The following is a 23,338-nucleotide window of genomic DNA, read 5'->3' as shown; positions in this document are numbered from 1 at the left end:
GCCTGCGGGCGGCTGAAGCAGGGAAGGGAGTATGTGTGTGGGGGGGGGGCAGGCTGTCACTGTGCCCCGCTAGTGGAGTCACCTTTCTGGGATATGAATCCTAATGAGGTTGGGGGGGTGTGTTGGGGGGAGACAGATGGGGAAGAGTGCAGGTCTGACAGGCCAGCATGCAGCAGAGCTGCCACATTATTTTTGGTCATTTATTGCTATAGATGCTTAAAGAGGCTTCGTGGGTAAGGCTCTTGAGTTTAACGCCTTACAGCCCGAAGGTCTGTGTGTGGATCCCCAGCCTCATAACCACACAACATATACAGCTGTATGTTAAAGTGCGCCCCTGATTAAATGACGTTTTGTTAATTTAGTGAAAATAAGTTTACACACCCTCTACAGAGAACGCAACTTCTGCACATTCTAATGCACAATTACTGTTTATTTGCTCAATTTAACATATCGGGGAAAAAATAATGCATAAAGTGTGGCCTGTGCAAAAGTTATGGCACATATTTTATTTTATGTTTTATTTTTTTACAGTATGTTAAGAACAAGTAAACAGAAATCGTGCTCTAAAATGTTCAGAAAAATTGTCGTATTTATGTTTGTTCTGTATAGAGAATGTGTTGACTTATGTTCACTTAGAAAATCAGCAAAACACATAATTTGACCAAGTTTGCAGAACGTAGTAATAGTTCCATTTGCTCAGTTACATGTACTCAAGTCACATTTTCATGCATTCTATTAAATATAAATAAAACGTTTTGCTCTGGAACACATTACCAATAAACATCTGTCAGGCTCCTTAAAAACAGTTAACAACATATTTCTTTACTTTAGCATTTAACTAGTTTTTTTTTCCTTTGTTTTTACTGGAATGTTACTCTTACTTTTATTCTCTTTATAATTGTGTTTTTTTATTGTTTATCTTGTGCTTTTTAATTGTAATCATTAATATATCACTTTTCTGCTATTTATTATTTGTTTATTATTTCTTGTTTTTATTTTTGATTATCGTTTTTTTTTCTTCTTCCTCTGTTGTTTTTACTTTTTATTGAGCTGCATTTTTAATGTATGAAAGGTGCTACACAAATAAATAAATAAATAATCATTATTATTATTATTATTATTATTATTATTATTATTATTATAAAACCATCCCTAGGTAGTGGGTGGGAATAGATATAGAAAAAAGATGGAAATGACATCTGGATAAAGCAGCAAATAACACCTCATGGATGAATTTATAGTGAAAACAATATGGTGTATCAAAAATATGAACTGCTGTTTTCATTAACTAGTGTAGTAATCCAAATGTAGATGTGGTTGTTTTTTGATTTCTTCGTGTAACAGTCAAGCAGCACCGAATGTATGTTACATGCAACTCACAATATGTAACTAGTTGCAAGAAAAGTCTCACCGTGTAAAGCCAGATAACTAGATACCTTACCTACTACATCTTATATAGTAGTTTAGTTTAGTTTAGTTTAGTTTAGTCAGGGACCATATGTGAAAAACTTTACTGTCAAGACAGAAACAATGCTTTGGACCAGTGTTAGTTACTAGATAACGTTCATCATTCCAATCATTTTATAGTAACTACTAGATAAAAAAAGAGTAATAATAATGTAGTTTATTAGAGTGATGATCTCACACGCATACAGTCACTATAGACATCTATCTTTTACTGAAAAAGCATGTCTTAGTCCTATGGACTGAAGTTTGAATCCAGTAAGTGGTGAAAGAGAGAGAGAGAGCGAGGGAGAGAGAGAGAGAGAGAGAGAGACTATATGTGTCTATGTTTTTGCAAAAAAAATGACTATATTGTAAACACCACTGAGCTTCTCCGAAAAAATCCAGCTCTTTTCCCTCCATTCATGCATGCTGCCTACCCTGTGGCATTAGGCATACATTCAGCATCTTTCCCATCAATAAAAAAAATCTAATAATAAATAATACAATTTAATTCCTCCTCCTCCTCTACCTGCCTCCTGTCTGTCTCTTGCCTCAAATTGCATCCCGAGCATCATCCCGAATCGCATTAAAATGACAAAGACACAATCATAACTCTCCTAAACATCTCAATGCTGTGTGGCTCTCCACGCCTTGCTCTCGTGAATCCATCAGAATAACATAAGCAGATGACAGCCTCTCCAATCGTAGCGGTGTATGCTCAGCAGGGGGGAATCAAGATTTTTACACATGCGTACACACACTGGAGGGGAAATGAGGATTTTACACATATAAAACTCCTCATTAAAAATGTGATCAGGGTTACAAGCCATGCAGAGGGTGCTGTAATCCATATATACATGCACTGTTTCTTGAAAAATGATAATATGTAAATCAAAACTGCAGGAAAATCTCTTTCTTTTTCATTACTACAGAATACAAACTAAGAAAGCCCAGTGAAACTTAGCTGCTCGATAATGCTGATGCTCTATATTATCATAAGCATATGGTCAGCTTTCATTGTACTTTCATTTTAAATTTTCCATGTAATTTTCACTGTTGCTTTTAATTAACTATAAAAAATGCCTGCAAATGTTTTGTTAGCCTGAAACAGCAATGTGCTAACACTTTTGTGTGCTCAGCTCATCAAAGCCCTCCTCAATATGAAGTGCAGGTTTTGAAAACAATGATTTGGCAGTTGTCTTTTCCAAACTATTGTTTAAAGCACATATTGAATCCCTTTGGCCCCAAAAGAGATTTAAATATCTAAAAGGTTGTGAGTGCTGATGAATGCAGACATCACAACAAGTAGATATATGTTAGGTTATGGCATAATGAAGATAGTTTGTTTGCAAGGTGTTCAGTGTTGCGTTTAATTACAAGATTTAAGCATCTTACTGTTTAATATGTTGAATTACTGCAAACCAAAAAAAAATGTATTAAAATGATGTCGATAAGCTATGTGTACTCAAACTTGTAATGGACAGTGCACTTCATCTCCACTAGTTAGAGCTAAAATAGAGCTAAAATAATCACAATTAATAACATTTTCTGCAGTTAATCACAATTAATTGCATATCTGATTTGCACAAATTTGTTCCTGAACAAAGACATTTTCCATTTAAAAAGCATTTTGTTATATCTAATATGAGTGGACAAAGCCTCATCAGAATGTATTACTCTCCTTATTTTCATCATGTCAATGCTGGGTTCACAAGAATCTAAACATCAACATGACTTCCATAGAGTGAATACAGTTTCCGACGTCCAAAGAGATCAACAATGGCTGTATGTTCCAACCAATGCATGTGTATATCCTATATATCATATGTACAGACAATGGTCCTTGTCCTTGGTCAATCTCTTCTGTGTTTGTTGCCTCTTGCTCTCGATCTCGTTCATACCACTTGTGGATTCTCGTTACAGTGAAGGTTCTAGAAGTAAACTGGAGCTTTCCACATTGCTGTTGCTATTGTTAGTTTGCTGCTCATTGATTTATCCATAAGTAAGAGGCAGTCATGGGCTGGAGGTTAGGGAACCAGCCCTTTGACCGGAAAGTTGCTGGTTTGATCCCCTGAGCTGACAGTAAGTGACTGAAGTGCCCTTGCGCAAGGCACCTAACCCCCAACTGCTCCCCGGGCACTGCGGACAGGGCTGTGAAAGCTACATTCCCAGATTTTGTCATAGCAAAATAAAGTGTGTGAGCAGCAGGGCTTCAGCCAGATGATTTGAGGGGTCAAATAACCAGATAACCATAGCTACTCCAAAAATATGTAAAAACTTGATTGATATATTATTTTTTGTCAAAGATTTAGCAGATGCTCAGTGGTGACTAAAGCAGGCCTGAATGAAGTTCTCTTTTGTGTCATATAAAGCAGTGGACTCCAGCACTGACACAAAGATAGCTCAGGGACAGCTCACTGGAGACCCAGACCTTCTGTTTAGACTGGACGAGCTGATCTGCACTACTTACAGCCAGATATAACCAGACGTTAATATTTGATATGTCCCCCTGGTTTCTCAGGGCGGTATCAGGCCTTCTTGGCGTGAGCCGTGCTCTTGCACTGTCCTCAGATTGTGCTGATGTAATTGGGGATTTAGCACTGTCAGTGTGATTTACTGTTTGTTTCCTTGTTCTCTGCTGGCGACAGTGGAAGTCCAAACAAAGAATCTTTAGCACTGCACAATTTTCCATTAACAGAAGTGCAACTCTGGCAGCGCAGCATTAATGAGAAAGGGATCTATACGTATTAGGAAAGTGAAAACGTTAGTATTTTTGCAATAAACCCACATTATGTCATGTCTGTGACATGCTGTCTTTCGTTTGATTATTCCAGTGGCTCATTTATAAATGTGCTGGAGTAATTACACTTACACTGCATTACATACATGCAGTGTCCAGAGCATCTGAATGAATATGAAGAGGTTTTCTCCACTCATCACATACACACTCGCTTTCAGGTTTTCAAAGAAATCTGCAGGGATGGTTTTCCACACCTACAAAGTTCAGCCTTAGAATTTGGTTGCATTTTTTACTTGTCACAATAAAACTAATCCCTAATACCACTAAACACATTCAGTCATGTTGGGGTCTGGACTCTGGGGTGGACAGGCCATTGTTCTGAGAACACCAGTGACTTCTTTGTTTGATTTGCAAATGTTCTTCTTTTCTTTTTTTCTATTTTTAATTTCTCAGTAGTGTCTTCTTGAGCTACACATCCTTTCAGACCCATAGCGCTGAGTTGTCTTCTCACAGTGGAAGGATGGACAGAAACACCTGTGGATTTTTTCAGATCTCAAGCAACAGTGGAGCTTGATTTTCTCCTTTCTTTTAACAGTTTTTTGAGCTCCAGTTTTGAAAACTGCTGTTTTTTGCACATTTGACTTTCAATTGAATGACCTTATATTTAACCTTCTCAGAAATATCTCCTGAAAGATGAACTTAATTTTATAAATTAAATAAATGAAGGGTGGTCTCTGAGTCTTGATGCTTGTCTTCCATGTGTCTTGAAGGATGGTGGGCTGTGCTGTACTTGAAGCTTTAGGGGGACAGAATAGGCCTTGACCATTGCTATCAGGTAGGGACAGCCTGGTCCTTTATTGGCTTTGTATTTTTTAATCGTATGTAAGCAGCTACAGGAAGCCAATGAGGGGTATGCAGCATTGGAGTGATGTGGGTGAACATATATGTATATATAACTATTTTATATTATTCCCATCATAAGACCAGATATGTCTGTTCCAGAACTGCAAAGTAACCGATTTAGTGCCACATGTCCGTCTTAAAATGCAACATGAACATGTATAAGTTTAGTCATAAGAATTATGAGTAATTGCTTATCAGAGCTGCTTCAGAACATTATTACACTGAATATTAGACTCCATTCATCAGGCTTGAGTGATTTCTGTCTCCTTATCACTTCTCTGCAACATGTTCATCGAGTCATGAAATATTACAGCTTCAAGAATTACCTTCACAAAACCTTTTGAGTTCTTCAAATTCTCTTTATAGGGCCCTGACTTCAGAAAGAATTTGTAGCAGTTGTTTCAAGGGGAGGGTGTTTTTGTTGGATGGTTGAAAAGCTAGTGCTAACCTTGCCCCAAGCTTTAACCTTAGCCTTTTCTAAAATGTTAATACTGGCTCTCAATCACTGGGCAAACTTTTATACCTGCTCCTGGTGGCTCTGAGCCGAGGAAAACAAACAAACAAACAAAGACAATAAACATGCTTTATCTGGGCCTGGACACAACGCAAGCGTACAGCAAACTGACAGCAAGCCGTATCTTTCTTTGTCGGTCTGTTTATCTATCTATCTGTCTATCTATCTGTCTGTCTGTCTGTCTATCTATCTATCAATCTATAGTCATGTGCAAAAGTTTGGTGCCTCTGGTGAAATTATGTTTTGTTGAATTTCTACAATTTAATGCACAGTTATTGTTGATTTGCTTATTTGAACAATTATTGTTTATGTAAAATGGGAAAAAGCCCTTAAAGTGTGGCCTGTGCAAAAGTTATAGCACATTTTATATTTTATGTTTTCATTATTTAATATAATATAATATAAACTAAAACATATAAATAAATAAAAATTGTGCAAAAAAGTCATATTTAAGTTAGTTCCCTGCAGAGGATGTGTTCATTTAATTTCACATATAAAATAAAAAAATGTATGTTGACCAGGGGTGCCAATACTTTTCCATATGATTATAGATTGATATGATTATAGCCCTTTGTTTCTTTCTTTCTTTCTTTCTTTCTTTCTTTCTTTCTTTCTTTCTATCTATCTATCTATATACAGTCATATGCAAAAGTTTGGTGCCTCTGGTGAAATTATGTCTTGTTGATTTTCTACATTTTAATGCACAATTATTTTAGCAATTATTATTGTTTTTTAACTTAATGGGAGAAAGCACTTAAAATGTGGCCTGTGCAAAAGTTATAGCACATTTTTTTTATTTTATGTTTTTTTTATTCTAATATGTTAAGCTAATAAATAGAAATAAATAGAAATTGTGCAATAAAATTAGCCAAAATGTCATATTTAAGTTAGTAAGATGAGTTAATTAAATTTTCACTTATACAATCAAAAAATGTATGTTGACCACAGGTGCGCAAACTTTTGCATGTGATTATAGATAGATAAAGGCAGTTTCTTTCTTTCTTTCTTTCTTTCTTTCTTTCTTTCTTTCTTTCTATCTGTGGATTGGTGAAAAACAGAAGCTGAGAGATTGTGATGTGGTTAACTGTAATAGTGGATTTGCTGCTGATCTTTTTCTTTTTAAGAAACTGCCTTGGCTTAATTTTCATGCGCGTGATTTTTCTGTACAAAACAATTCTCTCCACAGTGAGGAAAACCTGGACCGCTCTGAAGCTGTTCTGAGTTCGGTTCATTGTAAGTCTGCTCTGTTCTTCTCACTGGTGCATAAACAAAGCTCTCCCATTTCACTTGTCTCCAGAACCTTTTCAGCACAACCTTGACCCTCAGCATTTCTTACACAGTCTGCTGTGGACTTTCAAAATACAGAGCGGTGAAAATAAAGCCTTGCTAGGTCTCAGTGCTCACGCCTAAACACCCATACACCTAAACACCTAAACACTTGACCACAGATGACTTTTTTCCTGGTAAAGAAGTGGCAATCAGCACAATGCACGTCTCTGTAAATCCTGACTATATTGTTGTGTAACAAGCTTACATGGTTCATGAATAGCAGTGGTGGCCGTAACTAACTGCATTTATTTGTTTACCTGAATCATTCGGCAAATAAATGTACCAAAAAGGGTTCTTCGGAGGGATGCCACAAAAAGGGACTTTAGGTTCCCTAAAGAACGTCTGAATGCATGGTTCTTTACAGAACTACTTTTGTAAATGAGATGTGTTAATCTGAAGAAACATTTTAGTTTACAGAGCGTCCTTGTAATGTAAAGGTTTTGTAGTTTTTTTAGAGTATTCTGGAACGATAATTCTCTAATACTCTAATAATATATTTAGGAGAAAAGAGGAAAGACCCCTACCTTTACTCTTTCCTACATTTTTTGTTCCCAGTTTCCTTTTTGGGTTTAATTTCATTCAGTTCTGCTTTGCTGTTGCTCACATCTTTCACTTTGTATCTTTATTATTTTTTACACTGTTAAAAATGAGATCAGCTCATCTCAAAATGATAAAGTAACTGATTTTCTTGAGAACACAAGAGTTCACACAACTCAAACTTCTTAGTTGATTCAAAAGTTCTCTTTTTTAGTTCTGCATCTCAGTGAGGTAAATAAAAAGATCTTCTTTTTTTACAGTCAACTTCCCCACTAGCCAGGACCATCACACAATCCTATAAGACAGATTTCCTCTTGGGTGCACACTTGCAGATGGCTGTGGCATTGCTGGGGCTCACAACCTCCTGTTGGGGTGACGGCTTAGTCCACTTTAGTCCACTGTGCCATTTAGGAACACATGAAGCAACTCAGATTTTGTGTCTACAAATGTTTAATACTCTGGAGAAAATATTTGTTGTTTTAACTTTAAAGCATGGCATCATCTCATGTGGTGCAACTGTCTAATAATTCATCCCATCATCAGGAGGTTGTGAGTTTGAATCCCAGCAATGCCATTGCTGTCTATATCTGGAAGCCCAAGAGGAAAATACACCAGGTGGGACTGTGTAGTTGAAGGAGTGCCAACTAGTGGGGAAAATGAGTAATAGAAACACAAATTCAGTTTTGTTTATCTAAATGTGATGTGAACAGTAGCTAGGGAGAATCTTTGACCCAACTAAGAAGTTGAGTTGGGTGAACTCTGGTGTCCTTAAGTTGAGTCAACTCAAAAAAAGCCAAGTAATCAGTTACTATATCATTTTAAGTTGAGCAGACTTCTCATTTTTTACAATGTAGACAATGGCATAACTAGGATCTTATGTTCCAAACTGTATATGTGAAACATGTGATACCAAACAGCCTACCTAACTGGGATACCCATCCATGAAGTACAACAATACCATAATCAGCTCAGTCACCTAAACATTCCAGGGCAAATTTATTTTAAACTCTTGACAAGAAACACACTAATTTAAGCTCAGTGATGTCTTTAATCAGTCTGAACCCAAACTACAAATGTAAGTGCGTAAAGGGATACAAATGATCAAAGATGGTTCCGTTGGGTTCTGTTTTTGGACTAGGACTATTATTGTAAGCTAACAGCAAAAGTGCCAAAATCAACAATGGAGGCCGACTTAGTTGGTGGTGGATGAAGTTGACGTTCCAACAGAGGAATACAGCCTACTAGGGCTGCAGTCAAGAACACCTTTGTCGAGTCCAAGACAAGTCCAAGACCATAACTAGTCAAGACCAAGTTAAGACCGAGTCTAAAGGTGGCCAAGTCCAAATCAAGACCATCAAGTGAAAACAAGACCAAGGCAAGACTGAGTCAAAATGACAGTGAGACAGGGTCAATAACAAAACCCCAAAAATTAAGTGCCTTTCAAGACCAAGTTTTAATTAGTCTTTATCTTCTTTTAGTACAAATTAGTGGAAAGAAATTAAAGGAAGGATTTTCTTTCCACAAAACAAAACTATTTGTACAAAAACAAAATAAAAATATAATAAAAAAACAATAAAATACCTCCTCTTCTACTGACAGACACAAATGTTGAATATATATTGAAAGTTTCTTTACATTCCTGCTCTAAATAAATCCACTCGTTGCCAACTCAAAAAGAATTAAACCAATACCCACTTTGAATGGATCCACCCAGTGCCCACTTTGAATGGACCCACCCAGTGCCCACTCTGAATGAATCTACCCAGTGCCCACTCTGAATGGATCCAGTGCCCACTTTGATTGAATCCACCCAGTGCTTACTCTGAATGGATCCACCCACTGCTCACTGTAAATAAATCCACCCAATGCCTACTTTGAACGGATCCACCCAGTGCCCACTCTAAAAGAATCCACCCAATGCCCACTCTAAATGAATCCACCCAGTGCTGACTCTGAATAAATCCACTCTAATTGAATGCAAGCAATGCCTGCTCTAAATAAATCCAACCAGCGCATGCTCTGAACGAATCCAATGCCCACTCTAAATTAATCCACCCAGTGCCCACTCTAAATTGCTGCAAACCAATGTCTGTTGTAAAGAAATCCAACCAGCGCATGCTCTGAATGAATCCAACAAATGTCCACTCTGAACTAGTGCAGTGAGTCCAAAAAGAACAATTGGCTTTGCTCTCTCTGGGTGGGTAGGATGGCCCTCCCTCTACCCCCATCACTTAGTGTGAGGCTGGCCAGAGCAGGTGTCTGTTAGCTGACGTAACAGAACTGGCAGTTAGCATTCTCCTCCAAGCTTGTTCAGCTGTCCCACTATGCTGCGTTAGTGGCAATTCAAAAAGATGCAGTGGCACTTCACGTGACTCGGATGAAGCCTGTGTTTGCATTTGCCCTCCTAGCCCTGGTGGTATAGTGTGATGGGGGAATTGGATATGACTAAAATGGGGAATAACATCCTTCCCCTCAAAAAAAAATAATTTCAAGCTTCAAGCATCAGCAAAGCATCTACGTAATGCCATCCAAATGAAGTGTTACCAGATGTTTCTCTGAAGTTCAATACAAAAACTCAAGGAGTTGAGTAAAACCTGAAACTTTCACATTCCTACTCAAGGTGTGTTTTAGCTACTTTGACTTCTACTTGAGTCGTTCTAACAGTACTTTTACTTGAGGATGATTGTAGCTTACTCTACCCATGTCTGATGATAAAATAAATGAAAGTGCCACAGACAGCTTGGTTCTCCTGTTCTCTGAACTTGAAGGTTTCTTTTCGCCTGTTCTGACACAGCTACAGTTAGTGTGGCCCCAAGAGGCCTAGCAGCTCCTTGATGTAGAGAAAGGGCAAAATTTATGTAGTCGGCCTGTTCTCACTAAACTCCACCTTGACGTTTTCAACCCAGTTTTTGGCACTTCATTGTGAACCCATTTTTGTTTTAAAGAATCTACACCTTTTCCAGACACAGTATTTGAATGAGTATGCGCTGGCTTGGAAAGCGGGGGGGAGGGTGCCATGATGCGTACATGTGGGAGAAAATTGGGCTCATTTGTTCCAGCCATGTTGATTCATTTGTGCTAAAGCGCCTGGCAGAGCTCCTCTGAAACAAAAGACCAAACTCACCTGCCACTTTCAATACAGAGCGAGGCAAAGACTCAGTGAGACAGAGCTGGAGCCAACACAGCTTTTACAATAACACAGCTAAATGTGCAGTGCCAGTTTCAGCCTGAACTGTGGTCTCGAGTAGGGGGTCATAGTGCTGAAACATGGACAGAGGATAAATCTCTATTTTTCTTTAGGCTACATGAATATCATGTTCTTTAAGTGTGTGTAATTCATGTATTTCTCTCCAATTTAGGGCAGAACGGGGCACAAACTAACATGGAGTGTTAAACATGTAGTTAAACAGGTTCAAGTAGAATGTGCATGCTCCCAAATCTGTGTCATAACTGGACAGTTATTTCTCAAAATTCACCCTGACTTTTTCATTGTATGTTGCTCAGTTTTCATTTTGATTACTGAGAGGTGTGTGAGGTATAGTGTTAATCACTATCACTGAATTGATAATAATCACACAGAGACTAGAACACCACAAAAATCTATATATTTAAACCACTTATAAATATATAAATTTAATGAGTGACGTAGCATTGGAGTCTCCCTGGCAGAACTTGCCCTAAAGCTTTCATTTCAGTCCAGCTGCGGACAACATCTGACCAGCCTGCTAGTTTTGGTGCTAGCTGAATCCAAATGTATTTGCCACACCAACAAATGCCACAGTAGTTTACTTTCTCTTTTAAAAATCAGAAAGCTCTCCAGTAAACTGTTATCTTTTCTGCTGATATGTCCTTACTGAAAACATTTGTGTCTGATTGTGGTGTGTTTCTCTGGTGAGTAATGTTGGTGCTGCTGTTCATGCAGTTCTCATGAAATAAATATATTTTTTAAACAAATGTTTCATCACATTCAACAGCATTCTGGGAGTCCTCTACGTGCTCCTCTCTGCTCTCCCAATCCAACTGGACCAAACCTTAAGTCCAGTGGCAGCGTCACACTGTTCCCCCTTGAAGGGTCGACCATCCCGGCATCCCACACAGCCTGCACAGAGTCCGGCCTGTCCATCGTCCCGGCCAGCACAAGAGCCACGGCGTGCCCACTTCTTGGTAGCCAGCACCTCCAGTCCTCTCTTGGGGCTGCATCCTTGGCACAATATCGCCTCCTGGCCCAGCACAGTCTCTCTTTCATGGGGCCCAGGATGTCCATTACATCCTTCTCCATCAGCGCAACAGAGCAGCGAGACTAAAGCGAGGCAAGCAACTGCTTCAGTGGTCCCTTCTTTGCCGTGCACTGGTCTCAGCAATGCATGCACAGTTTGACATCTGTGTGGTAGTCTGGCCAGTAGAACCTCTGCTGCAACCTCTTCAGTGCCTTCCTGGGGCTGCATGGCACCAGCAACCACCACACACACTACCTTGGCACCGGCTCCTCCCACACATGGTATAGCATCTTGTTGTGCATACGGAGGCTGTCCTAGCTGGCATGGAGTGCCTTAGCAGTGGGCCCGTGCAGCGCCTGCCCAACTGGGTTTTTGTCCAACCTAAAGCCACCTGCATCCCCAGTGCACAGTCGTTGCTTTGCAGGTGGTAGTGTGCCGCTCTTGGTGTGAGGGATCACGCCTGGTCATAGCAGTGACACTGATGAGCCGGTAACAATAAGGGCAGTGAGCTGTTTCCTGGCTATGCTGCAGTGGCAGCTGATCTTTTAGACTGTGGCATCAATGCTGGGGGTTCTTCTCCAGTGAGGGGTGGGCAGCCCCACTCCCATGTCACCGCGGGCTCAGGTATCTGCACCATCCAGCACGGTACACACACACATATCGCTGTTGTTGTAACAAAACCTCGTATCTCCAACTTTACAGGAGAAGAAAAAACATACTTTTAATGTAAGTCTATAGAACCAGACATTTTTCCAAGTAATTTTGGGCCATTTATGTTGATATATATATATATATATATATATATATATATATATATATATATATATATATATATATATATATATTCATGTAATATTTTACCCGATGACTGTCGTAAGCTCCGCTTCACACTGTGCTGAAAAGAGAGTATTTTCCGCCCGTCGTTCGCAAGGGGGCGTTGAAGAGCTGTCCTGTCTGCGCGTAATGAAAATGGAAACGTGAAAAAGTTTTGGGCTCACTGTGCCGGTGATGGAGAGAGATCTCTGCTCCCAATCCATCTGCGCCTCCACCGCCTTAAAGCAGCCGTTTCACTCGAGTGTTCCGCTTAGCATTACTACTGGAGTTACTACTTCTCTCTCTCTCTCCTCTCTCTCTCTCCTGCTGAATGTGTAAGCGGTCTAACACGGTCCTACAGCCCCTCCAGATTGGTACTCATTATTTACTGATAAAGCCTCGTGTTTAGATGAGTAGGTGTTTATATGGACCCTCTGTTTGCTCTGTGGTCAGAATGAGGCGATCAGCTGAAACTTTGTCCTGATGGAGCAAACAAATGCCGGCAGACCTGCTTCTGTGTTCGCGCCTTTTTCTCCCTCGTGACGCGAAGGTGAGAACTGAGTGAGTGGCGCGAGCTGCAGAGAGAAAAAGAGAGAGAAGAGAGCAAGAAAAAAAAAACAGACGGGAAGAGAAAGATGTAGAGCAAAAGACAAGAAAGAAAGAAAGAAAGAAAGAAAGAAAAAGAATGGAAACAAAAAGGACAAGACAAAGAAAATAGAGTGAGGATAGAGAGAGAAAGAAAGACACGGTGAGAGGAGAAAGGAGGGCAAAAAAGGAGCATCCATAAGAGATACAGAAAGAGAGGAAAAGGCAAGAAAGAGGGATATTGAGAGAGAAAAGAGTGAGAGAAAAAGATTAAAGAAAAGCGAGAGAGACGGAGAAGGGGAAGAGAAAAAGTGAGAGGATAGAGGGGAGAGAGAGGAACATACTATATAGAAAGAACGTGATAAAGGAGGGAAGAAAAAGAGGAAGAGAAACAGAAGGAGAAGAACGTGAGAGAAGGAGGAAAATACGACCGAGAGAGTGAGAAAGAAAGAGAGACGGAGAGAAAAGGAGGGTAAAGAGACAGAGAGAGGGCAGAGAAGAGCGAGAAAGACGGAGGGAAGGAGAAGAGAAAGAGAGAGAGAGAGAGAGAGAACCCCAACTCAGTTTGTTGTTAAAGCCCATCTCTCAGTGAGGGGGCGGGCTTTAGCTCGCGCGCCGCTGATAACATCAGTTTTCCACAAGTTGCCGCCGCTCACGCGCCAACTTTTCTCCGCTCCTCAGACCGTCAGCACAACTATGGATGTGTATGACAGCCGCTATCAGGACTTCAGAAGCTGAACCCCGGCGGTTCTCCTGACACTGTAACTTCACTCCCGCGGGTCTATTTAACGGGGAAATCACACGAACCGAACAGCGGTGCTCTGTCTGTTCCTTTGGCCGCTGTTTTTGTTGGCGAGCGTGCTCGGTGTATGTTCACCCAACGGGACTAATATTCAGAGGGAGGTCGCTCTCGGAAGGTGCCATGAGGCTGCTCTGGTGGAGCTTGTTCGTCCTGAACCAGTGGATTCTGCGAAAGGTACGGAGCTTTTGCCTTCTGACCCTCTAAAGCGTGTAAAAGTGGACTGAGACAGGACCGAGAGAGCTCTACATCTAAGCTAGGCTAACCTGTTCAGTGAAACTTTTCTCACTCTCAGTGTAATGTGATTTCTTTGATAGCTTTCAAGAGATTAGAGTAGCTGATACTACAGTGTAGTGAGTTAAGGGGCTTACACAGCGCACTCAGCACATCTCTGAGGCGACAAAAAGCTTCCTCCTCCTTTTTTTCTGCTCCTTTAAACCGGCTCACTTTTTTTCTTTCCTGCCTGCGATTTTCTCTCCTCACAGCTGGCACATTTCGCTATCATCTTATCAAACAGGCCCCCAGCAACTGCCTTTAATTTTCCTCTGAAGTTGAGGATATACTTGCCCCAAGCTTGTTTTATCTCCTCATCGCCATTTACACAGCAGAGAGTTCACTCATTGAAGTGTGCTCGAACAGATTCTAGCCAAATGAAACGCATTTGACTTCATTATCTACGGACTCTTGCCTTCTTTTGCTAGTGACTGAATGTAAATAGGGTTCTCCTTTCACAGAATTGTGCTGTACTGTATAACTGAAGCTCTTTCTCAGTTAGATATGTGATAACCTGTGCTGTAAGGAGTCTGGGTGTTAGGTTCATGACCACTAACCTCTTTTTCAGGCTTCTGACCCTGGATTCTGATTATAGCTTAAACAGATACAGTCTTAGATACTCAAGAATGCATTTGTTATATGCAGAGGCATCTATATACTATATAGACAATATACAGACATACACTGTTAGAAATAAAGATTCTGTGCAGGTCATTTTTTGTTCATCAAGGTACAAACAATATAAATGTTTCCTCAAAGGTACTACTGTGGTTTTAAGGTCCAATTTTGTATCTTAAATATGTTTTTCCAGGTGAAAAGTACATATTTATACCCTTTCATAACCTAATGTTTTAAAACAGAACAATACAATACAAAGCCTGGAGATGAGACTGGAGGGGTGTGTGGAGACAATATAACTTAGAAAATATAATTTCAGTGGATTATGGTACAGTTGTGTTCCCTGACTAAAGGTACTGAGATGTACCCTAGAGGGTACCACCCCAGTGACCAGAGGGGTACGACCCAGTGACAGTTTACTCCTTTTATTTCTGAGAGTGTAGCGCATAGTGTGTATTTGCCATTGTAGGTCCTTTACCTTCTGAATTATGATGAAGTTATGTGAAGTGTAAGACTGTAAGAGTGAGTGAAATAACATAAGAACGATAGTCATGATGTCAAGAATGTACAGAACTAAAATCATTTTGCTCTATAATTAAAGTCTCACACGCTGATGACACATAAAAAAAAGAAAAGAAATTTGTCACCTGAAGCTTTGTGTGCTGATTTGCAGCTGTCTGGGGACCATGCTACTCAAAAAGCATTTTCATCTTTAAAAGACTTTATTTTCCTCTTTGTCATGCAGTGTAAAATCATCTCGCACTGAACAAACAGCTGCTCCTGTCTGCATACACCCCCCACCCCCCACCCCCAAAAAAAAAGTTACTGAGAATTCTTTCTTCTTTCTCAAAAGCCTGCTGGCCCGCTGCTCGGTCGCCTCCGTTTTAAGATCTTTTGAGAATTTCATGGGAGATTTCACAAACGCGTTTTCAAAATTAGACAGACACAGTTTGCGCATGCTATTTTTACACCCCCCATACTGCAGTTTATTGATGATCCTATTACCTCCCAATGCGACTGTGATCATTTCGTCATGACCTGCCCGTAAATCTGCAGCCTTGTGTCGCAACCTTGTACTGCCATCCAGACAGCGGGCAGAAATATGTCCTGGACCACCAGCGTTGTGGCCCAGCGTATTAATGCCTTCATTCTGTCATCAACGTTTTCATTAAACATGCGGTTATGTGCTCAAGGAAATGTTGTGTTCAGGAATTTGAAATTTTTTGTTTTTCTTCTGCTCTTAGGTGATGAAAGGAGAGGGAGGGGCTAAGGCTGATGATAAATCTGTCCAACAACACCATGCATTTCATTATTTGAGTTCATTTTTGCAGTCATTTAAAGCCCCACCGTTAAGAGTTATTGTTTTGGAGCTACTGTTATCAGTATCTATAAATGGTTCCATAATGAGCAGCGCTCATAATGTACTCAGGGCACCAGCAGGGAGGTTTTCCCAACCTCTACGCCTAAATATGATAATGCATCCCACTAATAAGCAAATTATGTTCCTGCATCTGACCACTGTTGACCTTTCACTACCTATAATCAAATCTGTATTTGATTAACAGGGTCATTTTAGAAGATAAAATCTAAATGTGGTCTAAAAATATGTGCTAGTTAATCATCTACTGTTGTTAATCGGTCGAATTAAGATATATTTTTTGGTTGCGTGTTAAAATTACAGATTTAACTCTAACATGCTCTCAAGGCTGTGGCCACGTCTCTGATTGCTGATGCATGCAGTGATGCTGTCAGGGTATCAGGTGACGGAGCTGCAGTAATTATTAATAGAATGATAATGATATGGCAGCACTATAATTATGACGTGCAACATGACATCATTTTTCATTGTTATTGAGTGTTTGAAAGGCTCTTAGAAAAAAGGTAATCCTGTTGTAGGTGCATCACTGTATTGGAGTGGAATAGCAGAGGCCACTTTGATAATACTGAGCTGTATATTGTTGCATGGATGTTAACAGCTTCTTGGCTGTGCTCATTTCAGGTCCTCAATTTAATCCTCTTTAATTTTAAACCATTTGCAGTGTAAGAATTGCTCGTTTGTGAATTGCCAGTTGATGGACTTAAGGCTAATGAATAATAATGAATTGAGCAGGTCTCTATGGTAACAGATAATAGCCCCTACCACAGGCGAACCCCAAATCCTGTGATCATATGCAAAATTATTTATAATCAAACTCAGTTACGTGTTTGATGGAAATTGCTTTAAAGTGATGAGAAAACGCTGGATTCCATTCCATCTCGTTAGTGTGGTTGGGGCTCCGTCTCTGCGTAGCCGACGCTATGAGCTCCTATCCTCGTCTCTCAGAAATATGATGTCAAAGAACTGACTACTTCAGCCATAAGAGATTTCTCTTTCTAGGCCAGTGATGCATTGGTTGCACAGCTCTCGACAGAAGTGAGAAAGTTTTCATGCGATTGTGTCTCGCAGCACACCAGAACAAGAAGCGCAACCACACTGTGGATTGTGAGATGATGGCCGTTGAGTGGCTCTCAGCTGGACCATAAGCTGGTAATTAGTGGAGCTTTTATTCAACCTGGACGTGGTGTGCTAATGTTTGTTGTTATTGGATGGGGAGAAAATGACTATAGTGGGAACAGACTATGAAATCTATGTTATCTAACCTATTGATATGGGGGGAATCGTTAGCTTATTTGTAGAATGGTAAGGCAGGGAGGAAACCTTACACGGATATTCAGGTTTGGTGTGATTTTTGTTTCTGAACTCAAGATTTGATTTGATTTTCGCCTCAAAAGTCACAAAGCTGCATAAGCCTCACCCCTCCCACTCGACTCTATTAGAAAGCACCCAGATGCCTCACATTGGAGATGCACTTTCACGTTTTTCATTTTTCAACGCTGTATTGAAATCGTTACACCCTTATGGCAAAGTAACAAATGATAGAACAGAATGATGATGTTTAGGTATATGTCAAAAAGCATACACTGCAGAAAATAATGCAGGCAGAAAAACATCAATGCAGTCGCGTTTATAGCTCCTGGTCAGGTAAAGCCAGCCCAAGGTTTCTGCCCTGAGCAGGTGTATTTATCAAGCTCACTGTTAGTATGAGTGATGCTGACAGAACCAATAACAGCGCTGAGTTGCCAGTAAGCACCCAGTCAAACCCAGAGGCCCTGCGGCCCACCAATCAGATCCTCTAATCTACACTAAGTGCCCAATCAGGTGTGACAATTACCCCCAGCCCTCCCACCAGCTGCCGGGGCGAACAGATGTGTCTAATTTTTCAGTAGAAGTAGACCAGACCTCCCCGGGCATTCAGGGAGAGAGAGAGAAAGAGAGAGAGAGAGAACTGGGCTTGAAATCAGACCCTCCTGGAGGTGCCAGGAATGCCTGTGGCCAGCTGCTGCCTGGCCCAGGGACAGTGAGCCCCTGCATGGGCCAGAGGCTGTGCCCACTACCCAACTCAGTGCCAAAGCCAGTGGGCGTGCTGAGGTGTGGACACATAAAACACGGATTTAGCCAGATAACTCTTCCCTGACAATGGCATCATCTGAAACCAAGGATTTGTGTGTGTGCATATAAATGTTCTTGGCATTGATACACTTTCTTTGTAGCATAGAATGTTTAAATACTTGAGCTCAGGAGTTACAGAATGCAGTGAAACATCATGATGCATGGATCTAAAACTGGCAATCCAGCTGCAGTGATTATGTAATAATAATTGTAATTAGGGATGCACAATGATTGTAATCATATGGGTATCGATAGATATTTGCTTAAACATTAACTTATTAAATTTGGATATTTGATCAAGCATTTATTGCACTTCCGAAGAAAAGAATGTTTAGGTGACACTGGGTTACCGCACTTTAATATTTGCATTTTATTCGTTTTACTGAATTTAACAGTAATCTTCTACAACTAAATGTAATATTTCTTTGTAATGCTAATCTAAGTGGATTTAGTCCCAGTTCATAGATTTTATGGTTTTGGTTTATGTAACTGTTTATGAGAGGGGCCTAGAAGGCAGTAGATCTGGGTGCAGATATTCTGTATGTATGTGCCAAGCCAGCTAAGCTACACGTCATCAAGCGGATAACATGGACCCCCCTCTACCCTCTGTATTACTCAGCCCCCTCTACATCACGCCTCACTACAATTACACCTTCCAGACACAGCGAGAGGGAACCCTAATAAATTACTATGTCTAAAAAGGAATCTGAAATTATTCCCCGCTGTGCAACTCGCCCCACGTAGCATGATCGGAAACGCCTACACCCATGTGAACATCACCCAGAGAGCACAGGAGGTGGGAAAAGGATTACCCCTCTCTAAGAATGAGTGAATGAAGGACTGAAAGAGTGAAGGAGTGCTCCATACAGAGGCTGACGGTGGGGGTGAATGGTGGACAAGCGCCCTTATTTATTGCCACACAATTATTACCAGTGAGGTATTCTTGCAGTAATGATGGGAGGGAAAATGAAACACCTGATAGGGGAACTGATAAAGGGGCATCACAGTTGCGTTCATCAAACTGAACCCCACCCCCATTTGTCACCAGTGTAAAAGAAAGAGAGAGAGAGAGAGACAGAGAGAGAGAGAGGTACAAAGGTCTCGGTAGTCCACCTCCTTGTGTGATGTGTATCTTTGTCATGAGCTGTTTTGCATGCGATAATGAAGCCACAGGGAGAGAGAGGTGGAGGGCGGCTGAGAGGAGGGAGAAAGGTGGAGCAATGGACACAGAGAAGAGCTGGTGAAAGAAAAGAGAAGGTGTGAAGGCACAGCAAAATGAATAGTACAGAAAGATATACAAGAGAGGCGATCATGTGAAGTGAAATGAAGAGAGAGGGGGAGAGAGAGAGAGAGCAGTAAGACCTAATATGCTAACACTCATGATCTCCGTTGTCTCTCTTTCTATCTAGCAGTGGCATAGGTGGAATTTCATTTTGGCGGGGGTGCTGGTCACAGACTGAGTGTGCCAGCTAGCAAGCATTAAGGCTGGCAATGACAAACGAGCCAAATTCAATATAGTTAAATCGTTAGAAACTTACCCACCCGTTACCACAATAAGAGGGGATATGAATATTAAGCACAACATACAAATGCTTTCCTCATATTTAACAGACTAACACTTACAGCTGGCAGCATACAAAAACAGGTAGAGGATTAGCCACAGTCCCTCCTTTTACAGCACTGGGTGAAGATGTTTAGACCACATAGTAGAAACAAGCAATGTTCTTGTCACTTGTCACTTTATCACAGTATTAACGTTTGTACTATCGTCAACTATTACAGCTTACCAGCCGGGTAACTAACCTGTGGGAACGTCATGAGGAATCCTTTGTACGTCATGACCTCATATCTTGTGATATTTTTGTCATCAGAGAACTTTGTTTCATAGTTAGAAATCTGTCGGGGGACGACTTCCGAGTGGGGGCATGTAGGCACCCCAGGCCTCTCCTGTAGCTACTCCTCAGCTATCTAGTATGTAACACCGATTCACAGATAAATTTGAAAGTGAAAACAAGTAATTCTGATGGTAAAATGTAGTAAGTGATCATGTGTCAGGAAAAATAAAATTCAAGTATAATTTTAAACCCTGGAAACATCAACCCATTACACCTTCTGTGGTTTCTTTTGCGTCTCTTATTAGTCACATTTTGGGAATATACTGTATCAGTCAAATGTTTGGACACACACATAACGTTTTTCCTTTTTAGAATAAATTAGAACTCAGTCATCAGAATATGTTAAACAAGCATAAAATTATATTTAAATTCTTCAAAGTGGGCCACATTGGCCTTGATAGCTTTGTACATTCTTGCCGTTTGCTTAAGCAGCTTCATGAGGAGCCACCTCGGACGTTTTTCCAGTGCTGTTTGCTGGCTGGGGTGCATTTCAAAACATTTTACACTATATATTCTTACATGTAGAATAGGCATCACTATTTATATTTGTCTCATAAACAAATTGTGAGCATACATACATACATCATCTAAACCGCTTATCCCTCTGGGTCGCGGCGGGGCACTGGAGCCCATCCCAGCTGCCACCGGGCGGAAGGCAGGACACACCCCGGACAGGTCGCCAGTCCATCACAGGGCAGACAGACATACACAGTCACACACACACTCACACCTAGGGGCAATTTTAGCACGTCCAATTGGCCTGACTGCATGTCTTTGGACTGTGGGAGGAAACCCACGCAGACACGGGGAGAACATGCAAACTCCACACAGAAAGGACCCCGGTCGCCCGGCCGGGAATCAAACCCAGGCCATTCTTGCTGTGAGGCGACAGCGCTACCCACTGCGCCACCGTGCCGCCCCAAATTGTGAGCATTGAATCATAAATCTTTAATTGTGTTCTAACATTTGTCCGTAAGTGAACGTGGAACAGGTGAACAATCAATGTTTCTGAGTTTTTTTTGAGAGGCTTTTCTGGAACTTCGGCAGCTCAAGTCAGTATCTGAGCCTAATTGAGGATGGTCAGATTTGTGTTGCTCTGCTGCCAAACCTTTATTTGTTAGGAAACTAGATGAAAAGAGAAAGAGGAACAGAGTGATAGATATCTGTAGTGAAATTAAGAGAGACGATAGGAAGCAGAGGTGGTCAGTCCTAGTTAAGATTGCATTAGTGTCCTAGTTAGTGCCTCTGCAGTCATCAGAGAGGCACAGATGTATGTTTCACTTCATAATACACACACATGATTCATATCAATGAGGATACACTGCTTACTTTGCTGTATTTGTGTTTATGTACACTATATATGTCCAACACTTTGTAGACACCGGCTAATTTAACATTTCTTCTGAAATCAGGGGCATTAATAGAGATTTTGTCCCCTTTGCTGCAGTAACAGCCTCTACTCTTCTGGGAAGGCTTTACACTAGATGTTGCATCAGTGAGGTCAGCTACTGATGGTTGGATGATTAGTTTTGGATCACAAATGCCACTCCAACTCATACCAAAGGTGCTAGATGGAGCTCCATCACTCCAGATAGCGCAATCTGGTTCTAGTTGACGTTTAACATTGGGCATGGTGACCTTAGGCTCATGTGTGGCTGCTCCAGAGCACCCATTCTATTGGTCAGTGCTTTTCTACAGAGATTACTCAAGCTTTGTGTGCAGTTGAATGCCTGTGAACACTGAATTCACTTTTTCTGAGGGTCTGGATACTTTCAGATGCACAATGTAGATAGATTGATAGGAATATAGATACAGTTTTGACTAATGCATGTGTTTTAATTGAAGTATTTACTTAGTATTACTTAGTATTACTTAGTACTTTGTTCATATGGTACTGTGCAAAAGTCAGAGACAGAGACGTTAAGTACAAGTTTTTCAGCATCAGAAAAAATGCCAAAAATATTTAAAATTACACAGAAGCCTCAACAATTTAGTTTTCCTTTCTTTGACTTTATTACAGCTTCCGTTCTTTTTGGAGGACTTGTTTTCAGTTTTCAAAGAAATCTGCAGGGATATTCTTCCTCACCTCCAAAGTTAGGTCTTAGAAATTGCTTGTATTTTCTGATTCTCATGATCCAAATAACCACAACCACATTCAGTGATGTTGAGCTCTGGATTCTGTCTATTTCCTTTTCTCAGTAACAGCTTCTTGACAGCTACACATCCTTTCAGAACCATAGCGTTGAGGTGGCTTCTCACAGTGGAAGGATGGACAGAAACACCTGTGGATGTTTTCAGATCTCTTTTTCAGCAAGAGTGGAGCTTGATTTTCTCCTCTCTCTCAAAGATGAAAGCTTTAAGTACAATTTATCTGATGGGGACAGCTTTGGTGGTCTGCCAGGTTTTGTACAGTTATTAGTAGCCCCAGTTTCTCTGTATATTCTAATCCTTTTTTCTCTTTGTGCTTAAAGACCAGTTTATATGGAAATTGAATAAATGAAGGGAGGTCTCTGACTTTTACACAGGACTGTATGTCTTGTACATGAATAAATCTAGTAGCCTGCTGTCTGTGTGTGTGTATGAGTTTCTGTTTGCTGTTGCGAGACAGTGTGTGTGTGTGTGTGTTTGTTTTTCGGTGTGTAGTCTGGCTGAGTGGACAGCCTTGGTTTTCCTCCGTGTAGAGTGTGATTAATAGTGACACACCTGCAGTAGATATATGACCGTGGATTTTCATGCAATGAAATATTAAGGAGTAATCCGAGAGATGCCGAATGCCATAACTCAACCGTGCTCAGGGTCGGGACACACACCCTCACACACACACACACACACACACACAGGACACACACTTCAAGGATTAGTTTTTATCATTTTTTAAAATCTCTATGGTGGCTTGTAAAGCATTAATTTAGACAGACATTTAATTTATTGAACAGAGAAGGAGAGGGAGGGTGGACAGAGGAAGAGAAGGCAGTTGTTTTTGACCTGATGTAAGCCATGTGGTATTTATAGAAATATAATAGCAGTGCTAATAAATAAAAGAAAGAAAATCTGCCCAAAATCCTGGATCTCATCTTAGCACACATATAAGAGATATACAAGGGTACAAGGGTTTGTAATAAAATATAAACATATATTAAAGCTCTTGTACCCCACAGAATTAAATCCTGAATTGAACC

The 23,338-nt window shown here is 40.6% G+C and overlaps 1 protein-coding gene across 1 annotated transcript in view; it reads left to right on the top strand.

Moving 5' to 3' along the window:
* Positions 1-14,006: 14,006 nt before the first annotated feature.
* Positions 14,007-23,338, top strand: part of LOC118807568 (neurexophilin-2) — a 79,835-nt gene continuing 70,503 nt past the window's right edge. The window contains exon 1 of the mRNA XM_036569604.1: positions 14,007-14,060. Within this exon, the coding sequence (XP_036425497.1) occupies positions 14,007-14,060 (54 nt within the window). The remainder of the gene's footprint in view (positions 14,061-23,338) is intronic.

Source organism: Colossoma macropomum, unplaced genomic scaffold, assembly GCF_904425465.1.
Source record: "Colossoma macropomum unplaced genomic scaffold, Colossoma_macropomum, whole genome shotgun sequence".
Lineage (NCBI taxonomy): Eukaryota > Metazoa > Chordata > Actinopteri > Characiformes > Serrasalmidae > Colossoma > Colossoma macropomum.
The sequence above is the reverse complement of the archived record's forward strand: the minus strand, read 5'-3'. Positions and strand labels throughout refer to the sequence as shown.